The following is a 27,953-nucleotide window of genomic DNA, read 5'->3' on the forward strand; positions in this document are numbered from 1 at the left end:
CCATTAGGGAAAGATAAGAACCTCAACCTTTCTAAGGAACGATGCGAATTGTCGTGAACGAATTCCCCTTTATCTCATTTAGATCTCTTTGCCCAAGGATGGAAATTTTTCCCGAAATTTCCAAATCAAATAAAAAAAAATCCTGATCCCATATCGAAAAATTCTCAAACCAATAATACAAGAACTTTCCTTACCTAAGAATGGAAATTTTTTCGAAAAATCCCAAACCAAAGCAAACAAATCCTGATCTCATACTAAAAAATTCTCAAACCAATAATACATAAATTTTTGGGACTCTATACCGAACTAGTCCTGAACCTTTCGGTATAGGAAACCCGAACCAAACCGAAAACAAATATATATATATATATATATATATATATGTATATATATTTGGTTGCATGCATGTTGAATATTGAATTTAAATAGTTTGATAATAAATTATATTAGAAATAGAAGTACGAAATTAAATAGTTTGAAACTTTGGAACATCAATTTGACTTGGTATGAATGAATTGGTATTTAAATTGGTACAAAATTTCAAATTGGTATGAGGTAAAAAACCTAGATTTCAATTGATATGAAATTAGGTAACAAAATTTTACGCCAAAAGTCCAAATTTTAGCCCATACCCAAAAATCTTAAATTTCAGCCTAAAAGCCCAAAATCCAGTCCCGATCCATCCTGAAATGCCAAAAACATTTTGGGAATACCGAAATTTCGGTTCAGGATTGGTCTTTAAATTCTTGTCCAGAAATTTTTTGGTTTGGTATTCACGATCTCATTCTTGGTTTGGGATCCATACCAAACCATCCCCACCCTTACCGCACTGTCTAAGATTGAAGTGTGACGTATCCTAGATCTTTAGAGCATTACTCAAAGCATACTTAGTGCTTTTACTAATCTAGTGAAAGTGACGAGATCACATATAGCAACTGCAAATGTGCCTTCAAAGATAAACATACCAAATGGGCGTCGAACCACTATCCCAAAAGGACAGGAAACTATTAATGTGTATTGGACATCCCTCAAAAGTAGGTTGCTGCACCTAATGGTCGATTCTAGTACAGTGGCAACTAGCCATTCATATGCTCCCACCTAGAAGCATGGCAGACATGTTGGTTCAAAGGATTCACAACCTCAGAAAAGGAAACAATGGCACATACTAGTGAAACTAGTGTGGATCTGACCATCTCCTACTCGTCATATCTTGGAGGTCAACTAAACAAACCTTAGTTGCGACTTATTTGAACCATACTAAAATTATCGCCCTACATGAAACCATGCGTGAGTGCTTCAGCTAGCGAAGAGCTATTGTTGAGTATATTCAAAGTAATTGTGGGCTTTCTTCTGTCGTTAATGTCCCTACAACGATCTATGAAGATAACTCTGCATGTATGGAACATATCAAGAAAGGATACATCAAAGGAGACAACATCAAGCATATTGCCCCAAAGTTCTTCTTCTCCCATTAGAACCAAGAACACCAGAAGATTGAAGTCAAGCAAATCCGATCCCAAGACAACCTAGCCGATCTCTTCATAAAACCTAATTGAGGTAAATTATACACCCAACTTTTATTCAAAACCTAATTAATTATTTATATATATATATATATTATATCTATTGCTTGGATTTTAAACTATGATTGGTTTTTGTGAGAAATGAATGGGAAAAAAAATTTCAAGGGGACATCCTTATTTTTGGACTTTCTCCTATGTGAAACGGATAGTTAGGCCTCAAATCTTCTTTTTGAAAATCAAGGTACTAGCGGATACATTTTTTTTACCTGGTAGTTATATTTGTTGGGGTAAAAAAACTTAGAGTACACAACTCTAGCACAAGTGTTGGAGAGACAACACAAGTAAACTAATTACTTGTATTACACACACAAAATATTACAACACAAACTATCAAAGACACTCTTGAGAAGCAATGACACTCACTCACTTTCTAGAGACAAACTCTAGATCACTCACACTACTACAAGACCATTCTTGCTTCTCACTCTCACTTGCTTGCTTGCTTACAAGCTTGCTTGGTTGATTTGTTGATTTGTTGATTTGTTGATGCTACAAATGGTGTGGATGCCTTCTCCTTTTATAGGCATGGATGGAACCTTGGAGAAGTATGGACACACCATGCTAGAGATATCTAGATAATTCTACTAACTTCCTAAGCTAGAATTATCTACACTAATCTTGCATGTTGGTGAAAACCTCACCATTCTTCTAGACTCTTCCACCAACTTAAGAAACAACATTCTAGTCATTTCTACAAAGTACTATTTTAACTTGGATAATCTAGCTAACCAACCTTAGTGAATGTTCTAGAATTCTTTATTCTAGATTTGTGTAGGTCCTTTAATGAGATTGGGTTGATTTCTTTAACAATATTATTGCTTTTATATGTATTATTGACTCCATATTTTGGTATACAATCGGAAAGGAGAATGTATGTAGCATAGGTGGTTGATTATAATTTTGGGTTTTGTTCTTTCAAAGTTTCGGACTTTGTACAATTGCTGCTCCCATTACCTGGTGAGACGTTTCAATCTTTTTTATGCTCAACTTTTTAGTGTTAATTCTCAAAATTTTGCCTTCCCTGCTTCTTTCCCATGGTCCTTATACTCAAACATGTGCGAGTTTGTATTTTTCTGATCGATTATACTATTGGGAACTTAGTTACTTTTATTTTTATATATATTGCATGGACAAACAAATATATGTGAACTGCATGCTATTTCTATTTCTTATGCAAAGACACTGTATTTTGTCATTGCAACTTTTGTCACAGAAACTTTCAAGTTCACCATTTTGATTGTATATTGGCTCTTGATGTCAACTTAATAGAATGTAAGTGCAAACTGAACTGCTTATTTTGTCTAGATTGCTGCATTTGAGAATGTGATTATGTTGCTGCTACTCTTTGAGTGAATTTTTCTGTGGGTATTATTCATGGTTGTTGTAGATTGTAGTTTGAAAACCCGCAGCAAAGCGCAATCAATTTTTCTAATTACATCTATACTAAAAAGACATTCATGATGTAGCGATCAACATTACTAGTGTAATAAACAATACAAAACCTTTTTACAACCTCACCATTATTGTTTAACGTTGGAGAAGAAACTTATTATTGTTTAACGTTGGAGAATAAACTTGCCGATTAAAAAGTAATTTAGAATTTCTCTTCACAGAGTAGTGTAGAATTTCTCTCAATTATTATGGAAAATTCCTCCCCTCGCCTGTATGCATGACAAGAAATTAATTAAGGATACAAATGGCTACGAAGCAGAAATGGAACTATTATTGCTATAATTTGAAGAAACAGTGCTTCTTACAGAAAAAGAAAGAACATACACGTAGATCTGCAACAAAGAATTGTGATAGGGTATTTCGATTAGTAGTAGGGTATTTCTGGGGGAGGAGGAGATGCATATGACACTCCTATAACTGGAGGAAGTGGCGTGTTTTCGAACGGGGTCAGGGGAGGAAATTGTTGATGTGATGGTGGTGGTGGAGGATGCCAATGTTGTTCTTTCGGAGGTGATATTGGTGAGTGGTGATGGCTTGATGGTGGCGGAACGAAGTTTAATACCGGTGATGGCACAGTATGCTGGCTTGGTGGTGGTGGTGATGGTGATGGTGGAATCACACAACCGGTGGGTGGCAGAGGAATCACCGGATGTGATGGCTCACTTGGTGGAGGAGGAGATGGATGATTTGGGGGTGGATTACTCATACCTGTGCTTGTGTGTGGTGGTGGGGTTTTTGATGGATAATGCTCGTGTGTGGGTGAAGGAGGCGGTGTTGTATAATGTTCATGTGTTGGTGGGGGTGGAGATGCATATGGTGATGGCAGTGGAGGTAGCGGAGGTGGTGATGAAGGTGGAGATTGTGGGGAAGGTGGAGGCGGTGATGAAGGTGGAGATTGTGGTGAAGGTGGAGGTGGAGGTGGAGGCGGTCGACTTGTATAACTATGATAGCTTGGAGGTGGTGGGACGTTGGTTGAGTGCTGTTGAGGTGGGGGAGGCGTGTGGGGCTGATAATCGGGAGCTGATGCGTGCTGTGGTGGCGGTGGCGGCGAAGCATAATTGTAATGATAGCCTGGAGGCAACGGCGCCACCATATCATGTTTAGAGTGAGGTGGTGGGGGCGGAGGTGGTCTTAGATGCGTACTTGGGGACACCTCTTGGAAGGGTGGTGGCGTCAGAGTCCAATGACCATGACTACTGGATGGAGGGGGAGAGGGTGGAAGATGAGTCCTGGGTGATACTCTTTGATTAGGTGGTGGCGGAGGTGAAGGTGGTGAATGGTAAGTGGGCTTTGTATGGGAATGGGAATGGGAGGGAGGAGGAGGTGTCGTACGAGGCGCCACAGGCGGAGGAGGAGAAGGAGAAGAAGAAGGCTGTGATGGTGGCGGCGGAGGATGCGATCTAGTCGAAGGCGATGACTCTGAAGTCGGGGGTGGGGGTGTGGGTGGGGGTGTTGAAACCCGAGGCCTTCTTTGAGCAGGCGGCTTATTCCGAACAGGCGGAGAGGGTGTTGAGACCCGTGGAGGCCTTTTATTAGAGCCGTCGCGGCCTCCTGGACTGCTGCCTCCGCCTCCACCGGGATTGCCGCCGCCGCCTCTAGGACTGCTGCTGCTGCATTTGAGCTTGGTGCAGTCAACGGGACGTGCAGCTGGGGAAGCACATTCCCTTGCAGATCTCTGATCCGACTTGCCACGAATGCAGTTCTTACGACCATGGATTACATTATTTTTGTTAGAGATGGCAGCACAAGCAGGAGCCTCTCCAGTGAAATAGTTGAAGGAATAGGTAAAGTTCTGCAGCTGAGGCAGCTGGCAAACACTCGCCAGTATGACGCCGGTGAGTTTGTTGTGGGCGACGTCGAGCTGCTCCAAGCTCTTCATGTTTTTGCCAACGGTGGAGGGAAGAGGACCCTGAAGCTGGTTGAAGCTCACGTCCAAGACGGTGAGATTGGTGAGGAGGCCGATCAGGGGCGGCAAGCAGCCGGTGAGGTTGTCATTGAGGAGGATGATCTCGTTGAGGGTCTTGGCCATCTTTCCAATGCTGGCGGGGATGCAACCGCCGAGTTTGTTGTTGGCCAACACCAGCACAGAAACCGGGGAGTTGCCGAGATTGTGGGGGATGCCGAATCGGAACCTGTTGTCGTTGAGGAAAACAGCGTCGAGATCCTTGTCGAAGAGCTGGGAGGGGACGGAGCCTTCGAACTCGTTGAAGCGGAGATCCAAGTACTTGAGGGAAGGTAGAGACAGCACTACTTTGGGGAAATCTCCGACAAAGCGGTTGTTGCTGAGGTCGAGCTCATGGAGCATCTTCAGGCGGTGCAGGGTGCTTGGGACAACGCCACAGAAGCGATTGGAGTTGATGTGGAAGAGTGCAAGGTCCGAGAGGAGGCCAAGCTCCGGAGGGAGGTAGCCGGCAATATCAGCGTGGTTGAGGTCAATGCCAGCCACCACGCGTCCGCCGCGGCCTCCAATTGAATTAGGAGCAGGAGCGCAGTATACGCCCATGTAGGAGCAGACGTCGGAGCCATTCCAGGTGGCGGTGAAGTTGAAAGGGTCGGAGAAGATGGAGGACTTCCAAGCTTGAAGGGCAATGTAGGCTTGGCGAAGCCTTGGGTTCTCAAACTGGAGGAAGCTTGGATCTACTTCTTTGACAACTTCATCAGTATCAGTAACAGCAGTGCTAGTAATGGCGGCTGCGCAGGCCAACAAAACAAACAGCAGCAAGGAGGAGGAGGAGGAGGAGAGGTGCCTCCTAGAATACGGAGGAGGAAGAGACATTGGCATTGGTGAGTGAGATGGAGCAGATGGCAGGCAGACAGTCAGTCACATGTGTCTCTCATCTCCCCATGCTTTGTGGTTGTGTTTATAGAAATTTCATTTTTTCTATTGGCCTGTCCAATTGAGATTTTATATTTGATTTGAGATGAATTTCTTCGCTTCATTTTATTATTATTATTTTTTTGGTGAACATTTTTATTAGAGTAAATTACATTTTACTCTTTCAGGTTTGATGTCAATTTCAATTTCTTACAACATTTTTAAAATATTTCAATTTCATATATTTACTTATCATTTTATTTCAATTTCTTACATCCTTTAGAAAATTCGTTAAATAAACCGTTAAGTGATGACGTGACAAATATGTAATCCACATTTGTGCTGATTGGCTATCAAATTTGTGCCACGTGGTAAAAAATAATTTTTTATACATTTAAAATATTATAATAATTTACCCTAAACCCTAAACTAGAACCCATCTTCCCCCAACCCACCTCCCTCTCCTCCCCTCCTCCACTCTGTTTTATTAGGTATTTAGCCGCGTGGCACATATATGGTAGTCAGCATAAATGGGAATCCTATATTTGCCACATCATCACTTAACAATTAACTTAACAAATTTTTTAACGGTTATATGAAATTGAAAAAAAAAATATTCAATGTATGAGATTAAAATGTAATTTACCCTTTTTATTATTTATTTTCAAACTTCCCTTAGAGTTTGGTTTGGTTTGTCATTCATTATCATGTTCATTTTATGCAGATGCAGACTACAGTGAGGTGAGCACGGCTGTAAGTAGATATGCAATCATGGTTGGTTAGTGGTTACAGACTTACAGTGGCTGTGAATAAATTTAAAAAAAAAAAAAAAAAAAAAAAAAAAAGATTATCAGCCAGGGAAAGTTGAACATTCGATTTGAAATTTACGTGATATGTAGGCGCATATGAAATTATGAAACATGACATGCTGGCACGTCTCTCAGATAGATTTCTTTTAGAGAGAGAGCTTCTTTCTTTCTCCCTTGTTCTGTCCTGTATGGAGAATGGTATGCAATTTGTAAAGTGTAGACGAAGTTGTGACTTGTGAGTCCAGCTAAAAACAGTGTTGATGGTGGTTGCAGCATATTTACTTACTTTACGTGGAAGTGTTGAAGACCACCACTAATCAATGTGTTCTGCTTTTGCTTGACTTGCTCACAACGTGCCAGCCACCCCCACCCCACCCCCATATGCTTTTTTCAGGGACGGCTAATGAAAAGTCCCTTGCCAAAAAAAAAAAAAAAAACAAAATTTATCCAAAAAACATTTTGACAATTTTTCTTATTATTAAGGAGATTTTTATATTGTAAAGACAATAAAAAAAATGGAATCACACTTCATAATGGTTTTTGTTGAGAGTATAAATTTTATATCAGGAAAAAAAAAAAAAAAAAAAAAGAACGTTGCATGTACTTATAAGTAATTGGCTATTACTCAAACGGTTATTTGATTTTATATTAAACATCAGCTTTCTTCCTGCCCTTTTTGGTTGTTTACTTGTTTAGGTGCTAAGGAAGAAGGGCTGAAGGTACAAGGGTGGGTCCCCTTAAGGACAGGCAAAATACTTATGGATTTGGGTAATCGTGGTTACCCGTCTATTTAAAGTTTACGGTTATAATTATGGGTAACCATTTAGACGAACAAACGGTTATGGATATAACCGTTAATCCATGAAATTTAAATGGGCTGTTATGAGTATTACCCGCCATTATAACAGGTATCCATCGATTATGGGTATTACCCGCGATTATAACGAGTATCCATTTATCCATTTAATTTAATATATGTAAAATTTATAATATTTTTAACGGTTATAACGCATTTATGTATTTGTTGATACACTTTTCGTATACAAAAAGTTTGAAGCACAAGAAGCCAACAAGGAGAAAGATCAAAGAGCTGACTTGAAGCTTATGATCTATTTTGCGGTTAACAGGAAGTACTGGTATTAGTGTAGAAGAATGTTTGTTTTTAGAAACTTTACTTTGTAATCATATGAATTATAATTAAAGACTTGCTTGGATGTAGCAGAAAAATATCGTTCATAAACTGTTATTTCAATTATTAGAATTGTATGAGGACCTAAATGATTAAAATAGGGAAATACTTGCTAATATGTACCTATAACGGTGTTTAATTGTCAGAAAACGAAATTTTTTTTTTTTTTGTAATTTTCAAGTTGTTAAAAAAAAAAACATGGAGACGGGTAAAAAAAATGGATAAACGGGTTAAAAAAAATGGATAAACGGGTTTAAAAAAATGGATAAACGGGTTCAAAACGAGTAAATGGTTATGGTTAAATGGGTAAACAATTATGGTTAAATGAGTACACGGTTATGGGTATGGTTAACCATTTATAAACGGTTATGGGTATGGATATAACCATTTATGCAATTATCAAACGGGTACATGGTTATGCGAGTATGAACATAAACAATTATGGGTAAATAACCACAGTTACCTGCTCGCAATAACCATTGTCCATCCCTAGTCCCCTCCCCTTGGAAACACTGTCTGCACGATCTCTAATACCTGTTCGAGTAAAAGACTTTTCCCAAACTAAAAAGCTTACATTTCAAAACGCGTAAAGGACGTGCCACTACCATGATTCATCATTCTTGGCTCCTCATCTTCGTTTTTGTTTTGTCTTTTTTTTTTTTTTTTTTTTTTAAGCAAAACAAAAACAAAAACAAAGATGAGGAGACTGACAGTGATAGCAAACATGGCTCCTCGTCTTACTTTTTCATTACTTATAAGTATTTCGTCTTTCACGCACATCTTCTATTAAGGTCATTATATCAAATTCGACGATTAATTATTTGTCGTCTATGACTACTTTCAAGTACTCAACTCAAGAAGAAACTGAAACTAATGACAATATTTACTTACCATTCAGCATCTGATACAAGAAAATAAGTATACTAGTGATGCAATGGAAAGATACTACGTAAGCATTCAATGGACAAATTAAACCCCCGACACTATGCATTACTTCAAGAGAAAATCTCTCGATGCTATGGGTTCCAATCCTTGATTGGTAGTCGTATTCCTATAAAATTGAAGTAAAATTTGCCATATGGGGGCCAAAATTTCCTCTTTCATGGCAAGGATGGGAAAAACAAAACTTCAATGGTGATTACTCCGAAACCCGCAAATATGACCCCCATAAAAAATTTCTGAAAAAATATATATTTATTGTTGCAATAATTGAACTGAGGTACCATCACAATAAAAGAAAATTGTAGTAAGGAACCTTATACTTTAACATAATTGGAGTAATGGTCTTTTAATTAAAAATTAATGATCATTGACCCTTAACTCTTCAAAATATGCATTTATGATCTTTTTCGTAAACTCTGTTAAAACTTCCGTCAAAATGATTCACATGCCACACACGTGAGGCTGAATCAAGTGGTAAATATGGAAAACGAAACGAGAAAAATAGTAGTAATGGTTCCTCAATTTTAACCCAATTAGAGAAATGGTTACTCAACTTTAACCAAATTAGAGCAATGATCTCACAATTCCTAATTGTAACAATGATACTTCCAACATGATTCATTTTGACTGATGACGAAAAAGACCATAGATGCACGTTTTGATAAAGTAAGGGATCAATGGTCATAAAATTTTAGTTGAGTGATCATTATTCCTATTGGACTAAAATTAAAGAGTTATTGCTACAATTTTCTGTTACATAAAGTCTAATTTATAAGCATTTTCTTTAGGTTTACTCAGTACCCGCGTGCTACAGCTTAGGGATGCCACGCAAGCATATAGCACCGGTGCGAAATTTAAGTGGCTTTTGTCTTCTTTTAAGAAACATAAAGGTAGTAAGTACAATAACAAGATGTAAAAATAAATAAATAAATAAAAAAGTTTTTTTAACCAAAACGGTTTCTGAGATTTGCATAACATTTCACGTTGATTCTTGAGATTGAAAATCAATAGAAATGGTCACTAAGATTGTCCACTATCCATTATGTTGGTCCTTTAGTTAAAAACTCTGTTAAGTGTCCCGAAGCTCTTGGCCGGAAGTTTAGGCAATTTTTAAAGCTTTGTAACTCAATCATTTTTTAACCAAATTTGACCCATAATATATCAAAATGAAGATAGGAAAGTGTAGAACAAGATTATACCATTTGGAAGCCCAATGGTTGCCGAACATGGCCGAAAAATAGCCTGAAAGGTGACTGGTCTGTGAGAAAACTGGAGAACTCCGTTTTTTTTTTTTTTTTTTTTAACTTTAAACGTTCATAACTTCTTCAATAATCAACGAAATCGAGTGCTTCAAAAACAAAAATCATACTTCTCAACGAGACAAAGAGAATGGTACATTTCTTGACGGCTAATTCGTCGTGGTTTGGCTAGAAAACGGCTCGAAAGTGGCTAACCCGAGACCATGACAGCCACTTTCGAGCCATTTTCAGGCCAAACCACAATGATTTAGTCCTCGAGAAAGGTACCATTCTCATCCTCTCGTTGACAAGTATGCTTTTCGTTTTCGAATTACTCGATTTCGTTGAGTATTGAAGAAGTTATGAACGTTTAAAGTTCACCCAGTTTCCGGCGAGTTTTCCAGTTTTTCCACGGACCAGTCACCTTTCAAGCTATTTTCCCACCATCTCCGGCAACCATTGGGCTTCCTAATAGGTATAATCTTGTTCTACACTTTCCTTTCTTCATTTTGATATATTATGGATCAAATTTGGTTAAGAAACGATTGAGTTACGAAGTTTTGAAAATTGCCCAAACTTTCAGCCAAGAGTTCCGGGATATTTAACGAAGTTTTTAAAGGAAGGACCAAAATAATGGATGGTGGACAATCTCAGGGACCATTTCTATTATTTTCAATCTCAGGGACCAAAGTGATGTGTTATGCAAATCTCAGAGAACATTTTAGCTAAAAAGCCAAATAAAAAACTGAAAACCAAATGGCTAGCCTCCGTCCTCAGCTCGTCATGGGATTGATACACTTTCTAGCCAATGCAATTACATGAACAAACAAGATTTTAACTAAAATTCCCAATCCCTTTTTGGCTTATGTAGGTATGGGTAAAAAACACTGCCTTGTCATACCACATGGAAGCGGACATGGCAAAAACAACAAAACAAATCATACGGAGGCACTAATTTTGAAGAATATGTACATGACAACGATGCTGTAAGCTAAATTCAAACATGACTTTTTAGCGAAAATGGTCTATGAGATTTGCATAACACATCACTTTGGTCCCTAAGATTGAAAATCAATAGAAATGGTCCCTAAGATTGTCCACCATCTATTATTTTAGTCATTCCGTTAAGTGTCCAGGAGCTCTTGACCGAAAGTTTGGGCAATTTTCAAAGCTTCGTAACTCAATCGTTTCTTAACCAAATTCGACCCATAATATATCAAAATGAAGATTATACTTGTCAACGAGACGAAGTAACACAATGGTTGCCGAAGATGGTGGGAAAATAGTCTGAAAAGTGACTGGTGGAAAATTCGCCGAAAACTGGGTAAACTTTAAACGTTCATAACTTCTTCAATACTCAACAAAATCGAGTGCTTCAAAAATGAAAATCATACTTGTCAACGAGACGAAGAGAATGGTACCTTTCTCAAAGACTAAATCACCGTGGTTTGGCCAGAAAACAGCTCAAAAGTGGTTGTCATGGTCTCAAGTTAGCCACTTTCGAGCTGTTTTCTGGCCAAATCACGACGAATTAGTCGTCAAGAAAGGTACAATTCTCTTTGTCTCGTTGAAAAGTATGATTTTCGTTTTTTGAAGCACTCGATTTCGTTGAGTATTGAAGAAGTTATGAACGTTTAAAGTTTACCTAGTTTCCGACGAGTTTTCCAGTTTCCTGTGGACCAGTCACCTTTTAAGCTATTTTCCGACCAGCTCCGACAACCATTAGGCTTCCAAATAGGTATAATTTTGTTCTACAATTTCCTATCTTCATTTTGATATATTATAGGTCGAATTTGGTTAAAAAACGATTGAGTTACGAAACTTTGAAAATTGCCCAAACTTCCGACCAAGAGCTCCAGAACACTTAACGAAGTTTTTAACGGAATGACCAAAATAATGGACAGTGTACAATCTCAGGAACCATTTCTATTGATTTTCAATCTCAGGAAGAAAAGTGATGTGTTATGCAAATCTCAGAGACCATTTTGACTAAAAAGCCCTCAAACATACAAAAGAAAATCATAAGCCTAGGCACAGCAAAACTTTAGCCATACAAGAAACAGACTCGTTGACAAACCTCACTTGTTGATAGCTTCTGTTAATACACTTAGTTGCTTATGTTAGTGTGACAGGCTGTGCTTCTTGTAATTATCATTTAATCAATGGATTGAAATCTTCAGTCTCTCTACATTTTCTCAGCATCCAAACAGATGCACAGTTTTCTTCACTAGCAAGTGACATGAGTAACCGCTGTGCTTGTACTGCTCCTAGCCACAACTTACAACTCAACCAGTGCCTCTGGTGGTTCTTCTTCGGGAATCTGGGGAGAAAGAACAAATTACACCATATATCATGCTTTGAAATAATCAGCAGTAACAGCCATGTATACTTGTTGCATTAACCGGTCCGGAATTAGGTGTAGCTATATCACAAACTCAAGCGGTATTTACTTGAAGCATGATTCTCCCCCGTACATCATTTTTCATGAGTGAGCGGTTCAGATTAAACGGGTCTTTTGATGCTTAGGAAAGCAAAGCACTTTACTCTAATGGTGCTACTAGTAATTCGATTTTCTGGGTAAAAGTGGAGGCCAACATCCCAAAACAAACAAATGGAGGTCTTCTAATAGGAGGAGACTATCCTTTTAACTTCACTATCTTTTTATTTTTTTTAGCTTAAGCATCAAAGAACCTTCATTATAATTTTTCAACGTGGACAATTAAGGCTACTATCCAATCTTCATAAGGCTCTGCTTGGAAATACATTATATATTAACAAATGTCACAGCATGATATGAGGAAAAAAAAAGAGAAGGGGTGGCGAAGAAGATAGATATTAACAAGATTAAGCATATTAAATGCACCACGGTGCAGATGATACTCTAATATTAAATGTCAAGTCTCAACTTTTTACTTTTTAAATCCATGTATCTAAAGTAGAGAAACTATGAGCTTATTTTTACCTCTCCAGGACTCCATATTTTTTTCAGCCAAATACTTGTATTCCCAGAAATCTTCTCCGTTTGCATGTTAGTTCTGTAAGATTGACAAAAAAGCGGGATATGAATATAACCAAAAGCAGACATCACTGAAACAGACGATACAAGAGACCCAAAACACAGAATTGTGGAATTTAAAAGACAAGAAACATATATGTCTAAGGATATATTTAAAAAAGAGAGACATAAATGAAATGAATAATAAAGTACTTATACAGGCTGGCTCAAGTGTGGACTCTGAGCGTTCAAACACTCACTGGGTTATCGCACCACATTGCGGGATAAGATAAATGAAAAGTCCAAGCAGCAATCAAGTAAGAAAGAGATGGTTGAGTGCGGGAAATGATATAACATACACGAACAAATAAGACTCCTTTACAAAAGATACATGATAGAGCAAACTTTTTTTCTTCTGTTAACATAACTTACACGAACTCAACTTCTGATGTTGATTGTCCAACAATGGGTGACTGGCCAGTTGTTGCACTAGGAATTTGTGACACTGCTAAAGTAGCAAATGGGTTGGTTTGAGGTCTTATGATACCAGTGTTGATGAATCCTGTATTTGAGGGAAAACCATTTCCATGTGTAGCGGCAGGTAATTGGCTGCCAACTGAAGTCACCGTCTTAAAGTTAGAAGAAACCGTTAAGGAACTGCAAATGGTAATGGTATTACAGAATTGAAGAAAAAAAAACTCTTACCAACACTACCAGAAGGAAAATTGTTTGTTCCCACACCACTCGGAGTCGGGGAAGAATTAGGAAAAGGATTCAGCTGTTGAAAACCATTATTTGATGGTGCAGATGGCCTGAGAAAGAATTTCGCTACACATTTATACAGCCCAACAGAAATCATTGGAGCAGGATTACAAGAACTAACTAGTGAAGTGAGACTTGCCTTGGTCCAAAACCCGTGTTCAGGGATGTGCCCAATTGGGTAAAGCTTGAGACTGAAGGAGCAACACTATTTTGAGCAGTCTGCAAGAATCCATTTGGACTAGCTGATGGCGAAGGGTTTTGACTGGCAAGGGTAGAGTTTGGTAAAGCTGTGCAAGGCTTGCAAAGATTCTCAAACTCAAGCAACTTGGTATTGAGTAAACTTCTCTCTCTTTCAACCTGTACAGAATGTATTTAATTAGCAGCCCACAGAAGACAGCAAGGTTTTTATTTTTTATTTTTTTAGTTCAATCAAAAGAACAGCAAGAGTAGTTAATTAGAATGTTGTTTCCTATTCCCAATTACTTTGAACAGCGTCATTAGAACAATTTTCACATTGAGCAGCAGTGCAGAAGTCAGGACTTAGCTTCTAGTTCTGTGAAAAAAGATAATCCTACTAAAATTCGAAAACTAAGTCCCATCAAGTATTGTTTTTCATGACACTGATCCTTCGCCTGGTATTAAATTACAAGACTAAACTTAAAATTCTATTTTCTCAAAACTAATTGCAAGAATAAATAACCACCATAAAGGAGCAGCAGTAACCACGTCTCAATACATATATACTTTTAATCACAAATGTTTCACTAGGCTTTCATTCTCAGTCCTTTTACTAGGCTTTCATTCTTGAGCCAAAAGTTAATGGAAAATTCAAATTTATGAAAATTGAATAATAACCAATTTGTGATTGCAGTTTGGAAACGAAACCAGAAAAGCCAAAAAACACAAAGAATAAATAGATAAAATTATGTTTTCCCTTTTTCTGTCCTGGAAACATAAAGCAAAAGAGTTGGATCATATTCCCCACAAGGAGTCAATATTGTATGCAAATGAGAGAGAAATGAAAAAAAGGAAGCCAATTCACTGTAGGTCTAAGCATATCGTTTACATTTATCTTATTATTAAAGAGGCTAGAGGTACAACTGTATAAGACTCTTCGCCTTTTATTACACTAGCCTGTAACTTTTTGATTATTTCCTTGGTATCTCTTTCCTTAAATGCAGTCTGAAGCATACCTTTAAATATTGATTAGGTTACAAAATTGAGCTATTCCTTCCAAATTGTGGGAGGCAAGCATCAGGCAACATTCATTGACACACAAACATAACCATAGAAAATATATGATCATGGTATTACAGAACCAATTGTCTTATATCTTTGATATAATACAGAAATGGATCTAAATGCAATATGTCAGACTATCTTACTATTGACTGCAAATTCAACCCGCGGTTGGCATCATCGTATGCTGCTGCCCTCAATTCTTCGTAACTAATATCACCAGCAATGTCACAAGGAGAACTGCAAACAATTGGATTATACTTGGTGGACAGTTGGATTGGCCAATTAATCTTAATCATTTCACAAAAAATGACTAAAAGTTCTACTGCAGGGATCTGGTGGTAGACTGAAGAGTAAGTTCATACAGATTAATATAATTTTTGCCTAGTAAATTCTTACATATAAGAAATTATACGCTGAAAATAAAAATAGAGAAAATATGACTCTTTCTTTTTCTCTTATCGATTTTCTCATCATGACAAACCCAGAACTCAAGTTTGAGTAACTGTGGATAAGACTTGTTTAGTAAATCAGACATGCTCAAGTTTTTTTTATCGGTGGTTAATCAAAACATACTTTTTCCAGTGACCATAGCATGTAAGCTTCCAAAGTGGTCTCTCATGCTTAAAATCGTCAACAATTATACTTCTGCATGACTTGGGATCTGTGCACCTTCAGATACAAGGATTCATAAGTGGTCAGATACGTTATTTAAGTGTAACAGGGAAGATAAAAAGTGGCAGCGCAAAGGTAGTAGCACTGCACAGAGACATGCACGTAAATTGTCAATCAATAACTTACGTATGATTTGTTGCCTGGGCCTGCTTATCAGATTTCTGTGATGATGGGGCAGCAGCTGCAGTTGCGGAGGAGAAACGAGACCACTTGTTTTCAAAAGGCTGGTCAAAGGCAGATCGATTAACCATAGCAATAAGCATAATACTATGACAAATCTTTAATAGCATTAAGAAATGTGTGGATAGCTAGGATGTTATCCAAAGAAAATTTGAAAGCCAACATCAGCAGTAACCACAAGAATAGTAATTGTTTAGTACAATTAACTTGTTAGGTTTCAGAAAATTTAAAAGAAATCTTGTCACTTGTCATTCTCATTCTCAATAAGGAGTAGGGACAGTTACAACTTAAATAAGAAAAGACTAAAGATGTATGAAGGGAAAAAACCTTATTCTGGCTCTGTTTGGGACCAAAATCAGCAGCCCCTTTTGTCTGAGAATTGTTTTGAACCCCAAAACCATAAGGGTTGGACTTTCGCTCTTGGTCGGAGCCAAATCCAAAGAGATTGGACTTGTGCTGTTGGTCGGAGCCAAATCCAAAGGGATTGGACTTGTGCTGTTGCTGAACCACATGAAGATATTTGCACCTATCTCCAAACTGACAGCTGAATGGAAAAACAAACACATCTTACACTTTGGTGGTCAAATACAGAGCTAGTGCTTGAGTGAACAACTCTGCAATGAAAGGGAAGCAAAACTGAAGGAAAAATATTAAAAATGCACAAAAGCATATCCAAAAGAGAAGTTTGAAAAGATGAGAAGAGCATCAGAAGAGCAAGTGGCATCTATTAGACGATTCGCACATTGTTTGGAAAGTGCAGTATGTAAACAGATTGGAAACCATTTCCTTTAAGGCAGTTTTCATGGATAAAGTTGTACTTGTGTCAACGGATACGATATGGTATAACCAATTGGGTTGGGTTGCCCGACGTGGAGGAGGAGAGCCGAGTGTCTCCACTCGATCCTGGTGCTGATGCTAAGGGAGAGTGTTAACATTTTCTTTCCTTTTCTCGTAAGCATTGTAAGTGGAAAAAAATCATCATATCCTAATAAATTAATAGAGGAAAAGTAACATAAGACCTAACCAGTGCTGCAGTGCATATGCTCAAGAAGCAAGCAATAGGCAAGGCGAAGCATGAATGAATGAACGAACGAATCACCAATTAGTTAGTCATAATTATTTTTTGAGCTGCTCGCCTGCCTAGGGATCAGGTAGGTTCAAGAATGATTTCTGATTTCTTTTCTACTAGAAAGTAAAATTAAGTTGATATTTGCAGCAATCAACAAAAAAATTCAACATAAGAGATGAGCAACCGACTTACTTGCCGCGCTGAAAGAATTTGCAGGGTTCTCTCTTTACAGGCATCCCTCCCTCCCTCCCTCACTCTTCCTGCACTGCCCAATGACAATTTCCAAAAGGATGTCCAACGTCGCTGAACCAACCAACACAGCAGAAGCAACCCTTACCCTTTTTTTCTTTCTTCGGTTAATTTTGGGTTCCTCATCCTTCCTGCCTCCTGCGTAAATTAAATTAAATTGACAGAGAAAAGAGAGAGAAATTTGGGCCAACTCAATGTTGGGCCTTTGGATGGCGTTGAACTGGGCTTGTGGGCCGAAAGATAGGAATAGGAAACAGCTAGGGTTCCCTTCGATTTGTATCGTATTACTACTGGCACTGGCGCTGGCAGATAGAAGGGAAAACTACAGAGGAAGGAGAGACGTTGTCAGTAGACCGAGGAGTTAATTGATATCCAAAACAAAATTCATGTATAGAAGAAGAACAAGTGAATCTGAACCCAATAGTTTGCAAAACAACAAGGAAGAGGAAACAGAAACAGATGGAGATGGAGGAGGAAAGATGTGGATTCGGATACATGTTGGGGGATTGGGAGGTACTGTGACGGAGGTGGACCTGCGTCGGATGTTCTCCGGCGGAGGAACCGTGGAGGGAGTGGACATCGTCAGAACCAAAGGTCGCAGCTTCGCCTACGTCGACTTCCTCCCTTCCGACGACAAGTCCCTCTCCAAGCTCTTCACGACGGTTGCTCTCTTTCTCTTATTTTTTTTGGTCAAATTTCTCGTAATTCTTTATTTTATTTTTTGGGTAAATTCCAATAAATTATCATGAAAATTGTGTTGTAGTAATAACTATTGTGTAAATTACATACAAAATTACAGTACAATGGGTGCGCGTGGAAGGGAGGGAAGCTGAGGCTCCAAAAGGCTAAAGAAGATTATCCTGTTCGCTTGCAACGCGAATGGGATGAAGATGCTGCTCGACTTGCTGCTGCTCCTCCTCCTCCAGATGATGCTCCAGATGATGCACATGATATTAAACATTCACTATCACACTCAACCAACACCAGCAGCAACAACGCGAAGCAACTTCGGATTTTCTTCCCTGCACTAAGAACCGTAAGTGAAGAAGCACCACACACCTTCCTTCCTTCCTTTGTATTTATTTGTCTATTTTAAACCAACAACATCATCTCATTCGTTCCTTCGTTTATTCATTAATTTGTGATCTTGTCCTCCTGCGTACTTGTGTTTTTGCATAAATATAGGTGAAAGCTTTGCCCTTTACTGGAACTGGCAAACACAAATACAGCTTCCAGCGTCTTCAAACTCCTTCTCTCCCTGTCCATTTCTGCGACTGTGAAGAGCATTATGTCCCCGTCCCTTCTCAACCTACTACTACAAAACCCAATCAAACTCAATCCGACAAGTTATTATGTGATAATGGGATCAATGAGCAAGAGCTTAATATAATGACTAAAGTCATGGACAAGCTATTCCAAACTCAAAATGAAACAAATGTCGATCATGATGGTACTCATCAACAACCCCATCAACTGCATCTTGCTGCTACTACTCCCCCTGACGAAGACAACCTTATCATCAACGTTGTCTCCAGCAACCAGGAAATAGTCGAAAAACTATCAGAATTTCAGGTATATTCCTTAATCTTGAATTTTCTCTGAGACTCAAGTTTGCTTCTGTGCTCATGCACACAATGTCTACAGCTTTCTAGCACCATCACATCTCTCTTTTTTCTATATCTGGTAACTAGGAATTTAAATCCACTGAAACACAAGCTTTGAAAGGGAAAAGATCGTCACCAAGTGAAGCGCAGATAAATATTAATGAACCTCCTAAGAAAAAGAGGAAATCCCTGCCCGGTGATTACAACCATCAAAAGGAATTGGAGGCAGCTCTTTCTGGCAGCAAGAAGAATTTGCCAACCCAGTCAAAAGTTTCAGGAAAATTCTTTGGAGCACAACCAGATCAACCAGAATTAGGTCAACAACAGGTTTCTTGGTCTCAGAAGTCTTCTTGGAGACAACTTGTCAGTCATAGGGGAAGCAGTTCATTCAGCGTTTCACATGTACTGACCAGGATTGCTCCATCTGCTGACCAAGTTGAAACAAAATCTGGTAGTTCAGAAGTGTCCCTTTCTGATAGCGAAAACCAGGATTTGGAAAGCAATGGAAACTCGGAAGACCAGCCCAGTGAGATGGAACTGGTGGAACCTACCAAGTCAGTTGTAGTTTCAAATAAGTCATCGGGTAGAGGTGCTTCTTCCACTGACCAAGTTGAACCAAAATCTGTTAGTTTAGAAGTGCTCCTATCGGATAGCGAAAACCAGGATTTGGAAAGCAATGAAAACTTGGAAGACCAGCCCAGTGATATGGAACTGGTGGAACCTCAACCTACCAAGTCAATTGGAATTTCAAATGAGTTTTCAGGTAGACGTCCTTCTTCCGCTGACCAGGTTGAACCAAAATCTGGTAGTCCAGAAGTGCCCCTTTCTGATAGTGAAAGCCAGGATCCAGAAAGCAATGAAAACTTGGAAGACCAGCCCAGTGATATGGAACTGGTGGAACCTCAACCTACCAAGTCAGTTGTAGTTTCAAATAAGTTGTCGGGTAGAGGTTCTTCATGGCGCCGGCAATCCTCATGGACACAGTTAGTGAATGATAATACTGACAGTTCATTCAGCATAAAACAAATTGTGCCAGGTATCTCTTCTGAGCAGCAGGTCCTTCCAAACCCCAAAGGTGCTGATCCTGTGAGCTCCACTGACGGCAAGCTTATGGAGATGGTAAAACAAGATAATGACAAGGGCAGGTCTTGTTTAGGAATTGGAAGAGAAGACAGTGTTTTACTAGGTAGTCTAGAAGATACTATAGTAGACAACGATGGTGCTTATGATCCAGATGATATAACACCAAAGCAAGCATCTGCGGCAAATATTGAGATAGGTGAAACTTGCTCATTTATGAGGACTGCTTCTTCGTTGAAGGAATGGGCGAAAATCAAAGTTGCTCTAAGTGGATCATTGAAAAAAAAGAATGTTGAGAATTAGGTGGCCGTTATTGAAGTAATAGAAGCTTTTGCAACTGATGGCATCAAGTCCTGTTCTAAGATGATACCTCTTTCGAACGTATATTAGCTTTGCCTTGGATCAGTCCCTGCAGAGTCCGAACCAGAGTTGGAGCTGCTTTTGCATCCGTCACATCTGTCGTTGTTACAGCTTTCTTCTGCAAGAGATTTGGTTAACAGGGAATTATGCAATTTGTTAGGGGCTTTGTATTTTTGTTTTTTTAGAAACTTTTTCAGTATGTTGGTGCTCGAATCGGCCAACTTGCTTTTCAGTTAGAAATGGATATTGGGTTGCATTAGGATCAGACCTTCTGAAACCCCGGGGCGATCCAATCGCTTTTATCTCTTTGAGACTGAAAGCTGCAAAGAGGTCATGCTGGTATCGTGTCTGATTTGAATTGAGTTTTCTGTTTTGAAAGCAAAATTTTAATTCCTAAACCTAGCAATGCATTGTCGTCCTTAGCTTAGTTTCGCAGCGTCATCCGCAGCTGCATCGCCCGGTATCAACACTGTAACAGTTGTTTACAGAGTGGATTCCATTTACGACATTGGTGCACAAACGGTGGAAGTAAATGGAGTATGACATTCATCGTTTTTCAATGTGAGGCCACAATTTAGCACGGAAACCCATAAACTTATCTTAGTAGTGGGCAAGTCATTGGTATAGGTCTTAGTAAGGAATGGACTACAAAATATAGACGAGTAATTATAAATACATCGTATACCACTATAAAGGCATGTACATATGATTTGTAAGCTTATATACTACATCTATTCTCACATTTTGTAATTCATTCCGTACTAACTTAGCCTCAATCCCTTTTGAAAAGTTCTCACCCAAACATAGTCCAAAGGTTCGGCCAGAACAAACGTACCAACGATATAATGAGCTAAAATCAGGAATTTCATTTTCATTTCATAAATAGAGGTACACTTCTATAAATTTATCCCAGCTGACGGTAGTAATCCCTACCATGTTGGGCAGGGATAAGTCCCTTCATGATTTCAATTTTATTGCTTCAAAGCCTTGCATGTGCCAATGCATTATTGGATGGGGAACACCACAACATGACGGTGAACCCTTAAGTCCACATTAAAGAGTTACTCTACATAGCTTGACATGAGAATGTCACCTATTTAAGAAATTGAGAGTTGTCCTACACTTCAATAAGAAAAAATGCTATCCCAATCTTTTTGAAAGAACATATTTTCATAAATATTTTTAAACATAAAAATTAGTATCTCTTAAAATCAAATTGAGCATTTTACACTAAAATCCACAATTTAAAACACAACGAACAGATGTTCAGTGTCACAGTTGATGCTTACTAGTGCATAATTCAATACACTCAACGAGTCCACTTGTAAACAAACATAACGGTGTTAAAAGTTCTAACCCTTGATGGAAAAAGCTTTTGCCTCCATCTCAACTCTTCATTACATGCATTGGAAATAATAGTTTCCAGTTAAATATGAAATCAAAGTACAGATAAGAACCTTGGTTATTGCCCTTAACAGAACTGAAGCTGCCACTCTTCTAAATTTCTTTGAGTTCCTGTTCAAATTGAAGCAATTTCTCACGAACAGGCTGCAGAAATAGCTTCAAATCCTGGCTAACACGTAACTTATCTTGATGTAGAAGATCCTTCTCTTCACTCAATTTCACCCCCATCTACATTTTACAATTAAACAAAACAACACAAAAAAAAGGACTGCAAATCGTTAGCCGATGCTTTGTAGAGAAAATTAATGGCTTATATAAATACAAGTTAAATATCAGAACCACATTGTGCGTTATGACAATTCAATGAGTACGGACATCTTACGGTTAATTGAAATATTCAAAATGTCATCTAGCTGACTGCAGCAATGTTTACATATTACTGACTAAAAACACATCAAGCCCCAATTTAAAGTAAACAACAAACAACTTAAACTACCTTTCAGTTTCCTCTTACACGACAAATGGAGTTTGGATTCTTTGGAATATGTAGGACCAACAATAACTTTAATATTGGGAGGGAGAAGGAGACCCCTGAAAAATCTTGCTTTCTGTCTTACGGTAATCAGGTTTATAGGGACTAGGCTCACCTAGATCCCGACCATGTATCCCTCAAAGTTAGGAAAACTAAAGATGGCAATGGATATTTTGTAATCCAGTAATTGCTTACTGCAGAGATTTTCCAGTGCAGGAAACAATGTTGGAAACTTTAAGCCGATAAATCATTTGCTTCTAAAACGTTTTGGTCCTTGGGAAATCGAAAAATAACCCCCAAAAGAATCAGCGAGACTGCAGAATCAAGGTTCAAGATTTTTCTCGAAAAAAATCCCTTCACAATGGTGGCAATTCAATGGGAAAGTCAAGCCTTCCTCAACTCGAAAAATCTTCCATAAAGCAAAAAATTCTGAGCTCATGAAGGACTCACCCAACCAAACATATATTCCCCCAGTATAGACATCCATAAACCAAGTCCTAATCCTCTGCTGGATTACCCAAGGGAAACTCTACAACCTCACCTATCAGACACTTTTTCCAAATGTATAAAAATCAGATGCAAATTCTTTTTCATATCTCTATATCTTTCCATCGATCTTCATAAAAGATAGATTGCCTCCATGTTTAAGCACCTTGGCATGACTAATTAACTTTATACTCCTATAGTTCAAGCAATTTTGTACGTCACCCCTATTCTTGTAGATAGGCACCAAAATGCTTTTTCGCCACTCATTTGACATTTTCTTCATTTTCAAAATCTTATTGAAAAGGTTTGTGAGCCATGCTATACCCATCTCTCCCAATACATTCCACACTTCCATCAGTATATCATTTGGGCCCACTGTTTTTCTATACTTCATCTTTTTCAAAACTACCACCACATTTTCTTTCCTAATTCGGCTGTAGGAGTCATTTCTACTCTTCTGAGTTACTCAACTCCCCCAAAGTACTTCTTTTGTGTCCTTCATTAACAAACACTACGAGAATATACTAAGGTGATAATTCATAGTGTCACAACACAATAGTGAACAAAAGTCTAACACTTCCTCCTAGGGGCATTTTGGTCATTTCAAACTTTTAGGTGCGTTTGTTACACAGGACTATCTCGGACTGAACTAACTTCGGGGACTAAGTTGGACTGGCTTAGAACAGACTACGCTAGACTAACTAAGTGAGGCGTTTGGTGTAGTATCAAACTACAAGCAGGATAATAAAAGTAATTTTTTTCTTCTTTTTTTTTCCCTGTTCTATAATCTGGACTGGCTTCAAACAGACTATGCTAGACTAACTAAGTGAGGCCGTATAGTATTGAACTATAAGCAGGATAATAAAAGTAATTCTTCTCTTTTTTTTCCTGTTCTATAACCCTCTCCCTCTCCCTCCCCCTCCCCCTCCCCCTCCGCCAAACCCAATCTCCCTCCTCTCACAAATCAAAATCATAAATCCCAATTTCACATGTTTCTCACAAATCACAAAACACAAATACCAAATTTCACAACTTGCTCCCTAATTTCACAATCGAAATCGCCGCTAGGTCTGTCGTAATCGGGACGGTGAAGCTCCCAAATTTACAGTTTCAGCTACGCTCAGCTTCTTTCCCACCACCGATATGGACCCCAAATGGTACTTGGGCATTTGGTACGCTCTGATTCCGATCCCAACTAGAGTCTGGGTCGCGCACAAACACGGAGATCAGCGTCGAGCTTCTGATGGTGGTCTGGTGGTTGTGGCTGAGCAAGACAAAGAGAGAGGGAGATAGTGGTGATTGTCTGATGGTGTTATCACAGGGGGCAAAGAGGGGAAGAATAGGAGAGAGGACAGAGAACAAAGAGGGGACGCTAGCAAGAGAGTAGAGACTAAGCCAAGATCTTAGCTAGCCCCATGGTCTTTCAAGGACTCTTGCTAAGAACCTCTAGCGACACCCTTAGTCTGGGCTAGTCCCGCCTAATCTCATTAATGTTTGTCCCGCACAGTAACAAACACGGGACTAGACTAATAGTTAGTCCAGTAAGAGTTAGTGAGGGCAAACAAACGCCCCCTTAGAGATTAAAATATTCTAATTTCGGGGACGGTTCATAATAGTGACGAATGTGGTGGCAGCAACTGTGGTGGTGGCAACGGCAGTGGTGATGTAATGTTAGTGGTTGGTAGTGACGGCCACTTTGTTCTCCAATGGAGAAAATCTATGTAGAAGGATAAAGAAGGTCATTTTTAAAATGAGGGCCTTACATGAATTAAAAACATTCATTAAAGGCTTAGCTCTGCTTTTTATAAAGCAGCTTTTAAAAGCAATTTGCGGGCTACTTTTATAAGCTGTTGTCTGGAGGTCATAAGTCATGACTTTAAATATAAGCAAGATATTTATTTTAACCGAACAATTTTTTATTGTTTAACTTTAAATTGAAGCAGGTTTAAAAAAAATAAAAGGCAATGCCAAAGGAGTTCATTTGGATGAAAAGAAAAAAATGAATCTTAGATGATCACTGGAGGCAAGGGAGGAGGACTTTAGTGTATGGTAGCTTTTTAGTCATTTTCTGGGCATCTATTTCAGTTGCTTAACTTACTTTTAAGGGTGTAAGTCTTCCATCCACTTCATCTGATAGGAAGTCATCTGTTAGAGAGTCTGTCGATTATACTTCAAGAGTGGACTCCTTGACCATCAATATTGACATATGAATTTGTGATTTAATAGAAACATTTTATGTTTGGTATTCTACTTAAATCCAACTTTTTTAACTCAAAAACAATTTTCAAGTTTTAGACCTTAAAAACTTGTTTGGTATGACTATTTTCAAAAACTAAACTCAAGACTAACTAAAAAATATAGTCTATTCTCTAAAAACATAAAAAGTGAGTTTTTAGAACTTTTAAACTTAAACTCCCTTCTTTTCTCTCCCTCCTCCCCTCTCACTCCAAATCTCTCTCTCTCTCTCTCTCTCTCTCTTTTCTTCTTTCTCCCTCCTCTTTTTTATTTTTTACCTTTTTCGTCTCTCCTCCAATCCCCTCTCTTCATTCTCTCAGTTCTTTCTCTCACTCATCTTCTCGTCAAATCCTCTCTTCTTCCTCTTTCCTGCAATCATCTCTTACTTTACTTTCTTTCCTCCTCTCTCCTCTTTCTCCCTCTCCTGCGACCCCTTCTTTTTAGATCTCTTTGTCTAGTTTGAGTCTCGCAAACCAATTAAGTGTTTGAGTCTTAAAAGAAAATTATTTTCAAGAAATGTTTTGAGAAATGATAAAAAATTTCAAATAGGATACTAAACAGGTCCTTTAATATTTGTTAAATTTAAACCATCTACACATAATTGCATGATGAGATCGACAAGGCACATAAAAAGACTGTTAAAGCAAAACCATATTAAATAAAAACATTAAGTCTCTATTGTCTATCATATCTTCCCAATTTACTTTTTCGTAGAATTGAACATGATTATCATATACCTGCAAGTCATCTAGCTCCCCAAACGAGAACTCTGGGATATCTATCTGGCCCTTAATCATCTTTTTCTCCTCCTCAATTACCCACTCCCCTGATTTCATGACAATACAGATTAAACATATTGAAATAGGAATAGAAACAATTCTAGAATGCAGAAAATTATTACCTTTGACTTTCAAGGTTAGTTCATAGGTGTAGCCAACACGTTTCTTGTTTCGCACCGTCACCAAGAATGCCTGATCATTCACTAATGGTCGCAATGAGTCTATTGCCGTATCACCAAATCAACAAGAAAAGAACCCTATTCACAACTAAAGAAGAATAGATTCAAAGACAGATGTAATATGATTGAGGCTTGGGCGTTACACAATGGAACCTAAGAGTTGCTCCTCTATGATCATGATTAGGGTTTTGGCAGTTTTTCTACGAAAAACTTACACACATTGGTGTGGATGAAGTTGAAACTTCACTAATTAAGGAGCTAAGTAAACTATTCTACAAAACGTCTGTGGGAGAGAAGATATGGGGACATTCATCAGCAAAGAGATGAACATTGGTATAAAGCTTGAATTGGACTACAGTCATACGACAAGGGGGAAGAGTATGACGAGACACACTACTTCATCCTAGGTCAGTTAAGAAAAGTTTGGTCCATTCATTCCGCATTGTTTTATTCATTAAGTTTGAATTTTTCCTACACTAAAGTATCACATCAATCAATCAAACTTCTCAAATATGGAAGAGAGAAAACATTGGGCAACAAAAAGATTAAGAACTCACATCTCCTACACATTTAGAGACATGTGATATTTCTGCTATACCACCTGAGAACTCCAAGGAACCCACCGATGCAATCAACTCCTGCAATAAAGAGAGGGATGCAAAAAGGAAACTGTACACCGCAATCGCCGGAGAAAAATGGGATCGTACAATCAGCAGGGAAAGAAGAGAACAAACCTTTATTCTATCGGTTGCCCATTTATTCACATTCTTCTCCTCCCAAGTTCCAGCCTGGACAAATCAGTCCCAATCACTCAATCTTCACCCAAATTATATATTATTAATCTATATACTTAGAAGAAGAAAAAACTAGAATTTTTTTGTACCCGATTCCAGAGAGAACCGAGGTTGGAAGGGTGGGACTGGGCGGAGGTAATGTCCTGAGGTGAGAGCTTTCGAGGAACTGGCAGAGGCGCCGCATCCTCCGTCACTTGCCTCACCCAATAGGTGTACGACGCTCCCTGCTGCTCTTCTTCTTTCCTGTTCTCCGACGAAGACGGCGGCGACAATGCTCCTTCGCCCTCCATCCTATCCTTCCTTGTTATTATTTTTAATCTTATTCTACTAGGAAATTAATTTTATTAATCAGAGGGCAGAGGGCGGAGGGCGTAGGGCAAAGGGCAGAGACTCAGAGTGGTGGAGGCAGGAAGGAGCGACGGTCGACGACAACAGGGATAGGAAGCTCTTAATTGGGGTTGGGGTTTAGGGTGAAACTGAAACACACACTACATTTATATACCAGTTATATGCCCACACGCTATATTTGTCTATTATTTGTTATAAAAATATTTATATCACTTTACTTTTTTTCTTTCCTTTTCGATTTCTACCCGATTGACCGACAAAAACACAACTATATTATTTTTAAAATAATTTCTGTTTTCTTTAAGCTTTCTTTTAATTTCGTTAATGATTAATTAAAACAAAACAACACAACAAGGGATAACTTGATATAGATCCAATTTTGTGAGCCATTAGTAGGATTAGTCCACTTCATTGAAATAGGTCCAATAATTGAGATTCCATGTATGTTTATTTGTGGTTTGTACTATATTTATCCATTAGGCTTACGAATTGTAGTAAATACACAAAATTTCTTAATTATGAGATAATTTGTGGTTTAACTAATTACTTAATTGTAGGATTAGTTATAGCCATATAATAACCTCAACCCCAGTCCGTTTCATCCCTCCTTTTTTCCTTCTTCCAAACAATTCCCTCTATCAATCCTCCTCTTTTTTGTCTCTTCTTTTCGTGGATGATATTTTTGTGTTCTTCCCTTCAAATTCGTTTATTTAATGGAGGTATATTATATCATATTTTTATTTTTATGTACAGCCATATAGGTTCCCAGCATTTTTCTTCCAATACAATAGGTAGTTTATTTTTGTTTTGCGGGTAGATTATATATGCTTTGTAGGTATAAAACATTTTCTTCCTATACAATAGGTCGGTAGTTACTAGATTATATCAGTCTTGTTTTCTTCATAAATAGTAGGTAGTTACTAGATAATATTTTAGTTTGACTATTTAAATATTC

The 27,953-nt window shown here is 38.4% G+C and overlaps 4 protein-coding genes across 10 annotated transcripts; 1 reads left to right on the forward strand and 3 right to left on the reverse strand.

Moving 5' to 3' along the window:
- Positions 1 to 3,280: 3,280 nt before the first annotated feature.
- Positions 3,281 to 5,919, reverse strand: LOC137723722 (uncharacterized). Its single transcript, XM_068462915.2, has one exon. It carries the CDS (start codon positions 5,815 to 5,817, stop codon positions 3,400 to 3,402), a length of 2,418 nt encoding a protein of 805 aa, XP_068319016.2. The 5' UTR covers positions 5,818 to 5,919; the 3' UTR covers positions 3,281 to 3,399.
- Positions 5,920 to 11,912: 5,993 nt separating this feature from the next.
- ROS3 (RNA-binding (RRM/RBD/RNP motifs) family protein) lies at positions 11,913 to 20,639 on the forward strand. 2 transcript variants are annotated; one of them, XM_088692033.1, is made up of 5 exons: positions 11,913 to 11,987; positions 17,638 to 17,859; positions 17,997 to 18,233; positions 18,383 to 18,769; positions 18,889 to 20,639. In XM_088692033.1, exons 1-5 carry the CDS (start codon positions 11,913 to 11,915, stop codon positions 20,182 to 20,184), a joined length of 2,217 nt encoding a protein of 738 aa, XP_088548159.1. In that variant the 3' UTR covers positions 20,185 to 20,639. The 2 variants fall into 2 exon arrangements, with proteins under 2 accessions (XP_088548159.1, XP_068317585.2); XM_068461484.2 differs by lacking the exon at positions 11,913 to 11,987 and having other exon boundaries at positions 17,476 to 17,859.
- LOC137722747 (Zinc finger C-x8-C-x5-C-x3-H type family protein) lies at positions 11,940 to 17,343 on the reverse strand. 5 transcript variants are annotated; one of them, XR_015961286.1, is made up of 10 exons: positions 17,141 to 17,343; positions 16,207 to 16,423; positions 15,826 to 15,923; positions 15,601 to 15,696; positions 15,171 to 15,264; positions 13,925 to 14,142; positions 13,729 to 13,835; positions 13,456 to 13,652; positions 12,991 to 13,063; positions 11,940 to 12,348 (listed from the first exon to the last, which is right to left on the reverse strand). XR_015961286.1 is itself a non-coding variant. In XM_088692036.1 (10 exons), exons 2-10 carry the CDS (start codon positions 16,389 to 16,391, stop codon positions 12,307 to 12,309), a joined length of 1,059 nt encoding a protein of 352 aa, XP_088548162.1. In that variant the 5' UTR covers positions 16,392 to 16,423; positions 17,141 to 17,338; the 3' UTR covers positions 11,940 to 12,306. The 5 variants fall into 5 exon arrangements, 4 of the variants coding, with proteins under 4 accessions (XP_088548162.1, XP_088548161.1, XP_088548160.1 ...); XM_088692036.1 differs by having other exon boundaries at positions 13,456 to 13,639; positions 15,171 to 15,234; positions 15,601 to 15,688; positions 17,141 to 17,338; XM_088692035.1 differs by having other exon boundaries at positions 13,456 to 13,639; positions 15,601 to 15,688; positions 17,141 to 17,338.
- Positions 20,640 to 21,420: 781 nt separating the features above from the next.
- LOC137723602 (chaperone binding / ATPase activator) lies at positions 21,421 to 27,181 on the reverse strand. Of its 2 annotated transcripts, none has more exons than XM_068462800.2 (6): positions 26,740 to 27,181; positions 26,591 to 26,644; positions 26,414 to 26,494; positions 25,800 to 25,869; positions 25,636 to 25,724; positions 21,421 to 21,873 (listed from the first exon to the last, which is right to left on the reverse strand). In XM_068462800.2, exons 1-6 carry the CDS (start codon positions 26,938 to 26,940, stop codon positions 21,739 to 21,741), a joined length of 630 nt encoding a protein of 209 aa, XP_068318901.2. In that variant the 5' UTR covers positions 26,941 to 27,181; the 3' UTR covers positions 21,421 to 21,738. The 2 variants fall into 2 exon arrangements, with proteins under 2 accessions (XP_068318901.2, XP_088548165.1); XM_088692039.1 differs by having other exon boundaries at positions 25,603 to 25,724.
- Between the last annotated feature and the right edge of the window lie 772 nt (positions 27,182 to 27,953).

The sequence above is a fragment of the Pyrus communis genome, chromosome 4 (genome assembly GCF_041283825.1).
Source record: "Pyrus communis isolate YQ-2024b chromosome 4, ASM4128382v1, whole genome shotgun sequence".
NCBI classification, from domain to species: Eukaryota; Viridiplantae; Streptophyta; class Magnoliopsida; order Rosales; family Rosaceae; genus Pyrus; species Pyrus communis.

Excerpts from the sequence above, each read along its gene's own strand:
- ROS3 (XM_088692033.1), top strand. The coding sequence starts at position 11,913 with ATGACCAAAATAATGGACAGTGTACAATCTCAGGAACCATTTCTATTG. Across the intron at positions 11,988-17,637 it reads ATCTCAGGAAGAAAAGTGAT|GAAGAGGAAACAGAAACAGA; the intron begins GTGTTATGCAAA and ends CAAAACAACAAG. Across the intron at positions 18,234-18,382 it reads TCTTCCCTGCACTAAGAACC|GTGAAAGCTTTGCCCTTTAC; the intron begins GTAAGTGAAGAA and ends GCATAAATATAG.
- LOC137723722 (XM_068462915.2), bottom strand. The coding sequence starts at position 5,817 with ATGCCAATGTCTCTTCCTCCTCCGTATTCTAGGAGGCACCTCTCCTCC.
- LOC137722747 (XM_068461825.2), bottom strand. The coding sequence starts at position 17,184 with ATGCCTGTAAAGAGAGAACCCTGCAAATTCTTTCAGCGCGGCAA. Across the intron at positions 15,265-15,600 it reads TGCTATGGTCACTGGAAAAA|TTCTCCTTGTGACATTGCTG; the intron begins GTATGTTTTGAT and ends AATTGTTTGCAG. Across the intron at positions 13,640-13,728 it reads TTTTCCTTCTGGTAGTGTTG|TTGGCAGCCAATTACCTGCC; the intron begins GTAAGAGTTTTT and ends CGGTGACTTCAG.
- LOC137723602 (XM_088692039.1), bottom strand. The coding sequence starts at position 26,940 with ATGGAGGGCGAAGGAGCATTGTCGCCGCCGTCTTCGTCGGAGAACAGG. Across the intron at positions 26,645-26,739 it reads TCGGTTCTCTCTGGAATCGG|GCTGGAACTTGGGAGGAGAA; the intron begins GTACAAAAAAAT and ends TGATTTGTCCAG. Across the intron at positions 25,725-25,799 it reads ACTAACCTTGAAAGTCAAAG|GGGAGTGGGTAATTGAGGAG; the intron begins GTAATAATTTTC and ends TCATGAAATCAG.